Source organism: Austrofundulus limnaeus, unplaced genomic scaffold, assembly GCF_001266775.1.
Source record: "Austrofundulus limnaeus strain Quisiro unplaced genomic scaffold, Austrofundulus_limnaeus-1.0 Scaffold208, whole genome shotgun sequence".
NCBI classification, from domain to species: Eukaryota; Metazoa; Chordata; class Actinopteri; order Cyprinodontiformes; family Rivulidae; genus Austrofundulus; species Austrofundulus limnaeus.
This window is the reverse complement of record NW_013952610.1, coordinates 759,462-763,845: the sequence shown is the minus strand read 5'-3', so window position 1 is coordinate 763,845 and position 4,384 is coordinate 759,462. Positions and strand designations below refer to the sequence as shown.

Here is a 4,384-nt window from a genome sequence, read left to right as displayed (position 1 = left end):
AATCTGACGTGACATGTTCGTACGAACCCTTTGTACGAACAAAAGTAAGAGAAATTTAGGATAAGAATACGAACATGTTCTTGCATGAGGCCCAATGATTCCCGGACCAAACCATATTTCCTTCAATTTTACAAGTCACGACCAAATCCAGCAGATTACAACAAGCTTTAGGGTCCAGTTCTCAGGACTTGTTCAGCTCACCACTGGGAGGTGAAGAGTCCGTAGAAGAGCGTGCTGCTGGGGTCTCCAGGAGAGTGCTGAGTAGTGAAGACGTCTATCAGGACGTTGTAGCGCTGACTGCTGGGTCTGTCCTCGCACACCAGCTGGGCTTTGAGAAACGTGGTCCAACGTCGCTGCAGGGTCTTCATCCCTCCCACGTCAGACTAAACGTCAGGTCAACATGAGTTCAGTCCCATTCACGGTGCATCGCACGGACTTCTTGAATCAAATCCACCTTTCATGGCGGCGGGATGAGAAAGGAGAGCTTACCTTGCAGACCCGAGCCACTCTTGGCACTTTGACTTTGGTGTACATGTCGTACTCTTTGGCCGTCTCCGTGAAGAAAAAGTAGATCTTGTCGTCGTCTCCTGCTGGGTTGCTGTCAGCCGGTTGCTTTATGAAGGCAGAGCTGACAAACTTTGGGTCTAAATCAACACAAACAGAAACAAAACCTTATTTAGGGTGATGGGAAGGTGTGTTTGTGTGAAAAATGGGAATTTACAGATGCGAGTCTCACCACTGAGCCAGTTGATGGATTGCTCAGTTCTGATCCGTTCCTGCTCCGGTCCCATTGCCCTGGAGATGTCGAACAGCGTTCCTAGGAAGTTACTGGTGGCTGCTGTGTACAGAACACCATCTAGACAAAAAATAAAATAAAAAAATGAGAAAGCATTTTTTACATTCTGGAAATGTTTGTGACAGATCTGAGAAGGTTTTTAAAATGCAGAGGAACCTACCTGCCATAACTGCTGTGTAATGTTGACTGGGCTCAAAGGGGCACTTTGTCTTCCCCGTCTCCATCTTCACCTTTCCATCCTCGTTTTTCTCCAGTGTGAACGAGGTGGGTTCCTGCAGGACCGGAGAGAAAAAAAATAGGCAGAGCTCAAAACCAGCCTGTTCACACTTTCCACCTTATTTTCAAACGTAAAAGTAAATATAGGTCGGACTTTTTATCCCTGAGTTAACTAATAACAGCTTAACTAAACTGGTGAACTATATCGTGGGAACATTACCAAAAATTAGTGAACAATCGAAGTGGCAAGACCCTCAAACTATTCTGCAGAGGGAGGGCAATATGAAAAAAAAAATGACATTTTTGTTTCCGTACATTGTTTTGGTATGTATCTCATTTTACAATTTTTGTGTTTTTTCAATAATTTCTGTATGAAAACATTTAGCTCCCTCAGAATATTCCGGCTGTGACTTTTGGTATTTCAGCAATTTATACTTTTTGCGATATTTAGCTTTTTTGCCATTTTTTCTTTCTCATTGAAAGTAAATGGAGCTGTCTTCAGCCACCTTAAAACCCTTCAAACTAATCATAAATTATTACTCTTCTTTATATTTTTTGTTCTGGTTATGTTTTTTATCTCCTGTGTAATAATGTCAGCTTTTTTCAGCTTTTATTTAGCTAATTTTAGTCTTTTTTTCCTGCCTTTTTTAGCTGACATTCTGATCATTTTGACTAATTTAAACATATTTGTGCTTTTTTCTGCTATCTAAAGCTTTTATAACTATTATAGCATCCTAATTTTAGCTTTTATTCAGCAACTTCTTAGCTAGTCAGCTAAAATCATCTTTTTGTGATCATTTCATCTTCTTACTGCTTCATTAAGGAAATGTGTTTTTTCTGTTTTAATGTGCTTTTTTAGGCTAAATTCAGCTTTTTAAGATATATAAGAAATCTCTCACCATTAAGCATTCACGCTAAATTTTTACAGGAAATGCAGATTCTCTAGTTAATTACTGTGTTGTCATTTGACATGGATGGGTACAGAGGTGTATCAGTACTTCCACAGTGGAAAAGTTGGCCAAATATTAATCAATAACAGTATTGATGAGCAAGTATTCATGAAGGCTGACGTCCAACCAAAAGCAAGCCTGACATTCACTCTGCATGGATCCTTGTTAGATCAACCGGCACCAATGAGACGGCCGGGTGCTCCTGGTCAGACAAGTCCTGCAGTCCCGCAGCAGCGATTTTATGGAAGGTGAGCTAATAAATTGTCTGTTCAGGTCATAATTTACTAAGTGTTGCCTCGTTCTGAATGGGGGAAGAACGGAACGGGAGATCGACAGGCGGATTGGCGCAGCGTCTGCTGTAAAGCGGGCGCTGTACCGGTCCGTTGTGGTGAAGAGAGAGCTGAGTCAGAAAGCGAAGCTCTCGATTTACCGGTCGATCTACGTTCCTACCCTCATCTATGGTCATGAGCTTTGGGTCATGACCGAAAGAACGAGGTCCCGGATACAAGCAGCAGAAATGGGTTTCCTCCGCAGGGTGGCTGGGCTCTCCCTTAGAGACAGGGTGAGAAGCTCGGTCATCCCGGAGGGACTCAGAGTAGAGCCGCTGCTCCTCCACGTCGAAAGGAGCCAGTTGAGGTGGCTCGGGCATCTGGTAAGGATGCCTCCTGGACGCCTCCCTGGTGAGGTATTCCGGGCACGTCCCACCGGGAGGAGGCCCCGAGGAAGACCCAGGACACGCTGGAGGGACTATGTCTCTCGGCTGGCCTGGGAACGCCTTGGAGTTCCCCCGGAGGAGCTGGAAGAAGTGGCTGGGGAGAGGGAGGTCTGGGCCTCCCTTCTGAAGCTGCTGCCCCCGCGACCTGACCCCGGATAGGTGGAAGAAAATGGATGGATGGATGGATGGATGCCTCGTTCTGATTAAACTGCTGCCTATTTAGGTTTATCCACTATAGAAAGTATTGCTAAATATTTGGGACTGAACTAAAATAACAGATATTGTTAAGTTGAAATAAGTCTTTAAAATAACATTTACATTTTGGGGAGTTTATGGTTGTCGCTATAATCTGTCCATATTTCCAAGGATTTTAAAACAGGAGCTTTCTATTAAAGTAGGACAGAACTGACTACTGTTAATTGTTTTGGAAAAAATAATAGAGTATTCAGCCGTAAGGTAAGAACTGCTCGCTTGGAGTCTGATTCCTTTTTCAAATTTACACTCAAGAGTTGAGTCGGTCAGAATGAACATTCTCCCACGCTTCCTATATCGATTTCAGTGTCTACCTATTTTGATCCCTGATAGGCGCTTCGTAGAGTCGGAAAGAATAATATCGCAATATATCTGGCAGGGGGGAAAGGCAAGAGTGAGACATAGTACGCTGCAGTTAAAGAAAGAGAAAGGTGGACTAGGGCTTCCTAATCTACAGGTCTACTACCTTGCAACTCAGTTAAGACCAGTGTTCTGTCTTTGCTCTCCATCTTACAGTGCTAAATGGAAAGATATGGAAAAAGCAACAGTGGAAGGAATACCTTTAATCTCAGTACTAATGGACAAGGACTTACAAGAGAGGCTGAGTATACCACATGGGTCAATATTACACGTCATGCTGGATTCTTGGAATAAGGTCGTTAAAATGTGTAAATTGGGTAACCAGATAAGAATACTCAGATGGTGTGCCTTTGACTCAGCTTTTAACCCAAACAAGACTGATGGAAGATATAGAGGATGGACCCAAAAAGGATTAACCACTTACTATAATTTACATTTACTTTATACCTTTACACGGAAGGGTGTGTTTCAAAGTTTTGAGGAACTTCAGAGGTCCAAAGGGTTGGAGAAGAACGACTTCTTTACATATCTGCAGGTTAGGTCCTACTTCAATCAAAATATATGCGATAATTGGGATACAGCCAAACCAGGACTTCTTAAAGTGTTTCTGTCCCTGTTGAAATCAGGTTCATGCAAAAAACTTGTTTCCAAATTGTATAATGGCATTCTGTTGTCTAAGGGGGTCTGGTGGCGCTGGTGCATGGCAGCCCCACCTCTGTCAGTGCGCCCCAGGGCAGCTGTGGCTACAGTGTAGTTTGCCATCATCAGTGTGTGAATGTGAGTGTGAATGGGTGAATGTCTGTTAGTGTAAAGCGCTTTGGGGTCCGGAGGGTCTTGAAAAGCGCTCTATAAGTTCAGTACCATTTACCATTCTCCTGTTTCCCGGCCCCAATGTCTATGTAAAAAGTAAGGCTTAAAGATGAATTCAACACATACAGTGGGGGGAAAAGTATTTAGTCAGCCACCAGTTGTGCAAGTTTTCCCAGTTAAAATAATGAGAGGGGCCTATAATTGCCATCATAGTTAGACCTCAACTATGAGAGACAAAATGAGAAAACATAACTAGAAAATCGCATTGTATGATTTGTTTAAGAA

At 43.0% G+C, this 4,384-nt stretch overlaps 1 protein-coding gene across 1 annotated transcript in view; it reads right to left on the bottom strand.

Moving 5' to 3' along the window:
- The window catches only part of sema4f (sema domain, immunoglobulin domain (Ig), transmembrane domain (TM) and short cytoplasmic domain, (semaphorin) 4F), a gene marked incomplete at its 5' end in the record, with an annotated part of 76,188 nt that overhangs the window by 8,006 nt on the left and 63,798 nt on the right, over nucleotides 1-4,384 (bottom strand). The window contains 4 exon segments of the mRNA XM_014019065.1: nucleotides 202-383; nucleotides 490-644; nucleotides 737-856; nucleotides 957-1,068. Of these exon segments, the coding sequence (XP_013874519.1) occupies nucleotides 202-383; nucleotides 490-644; nucleotides 737-856; nucleotides 957-1,068 (569 nt within the window).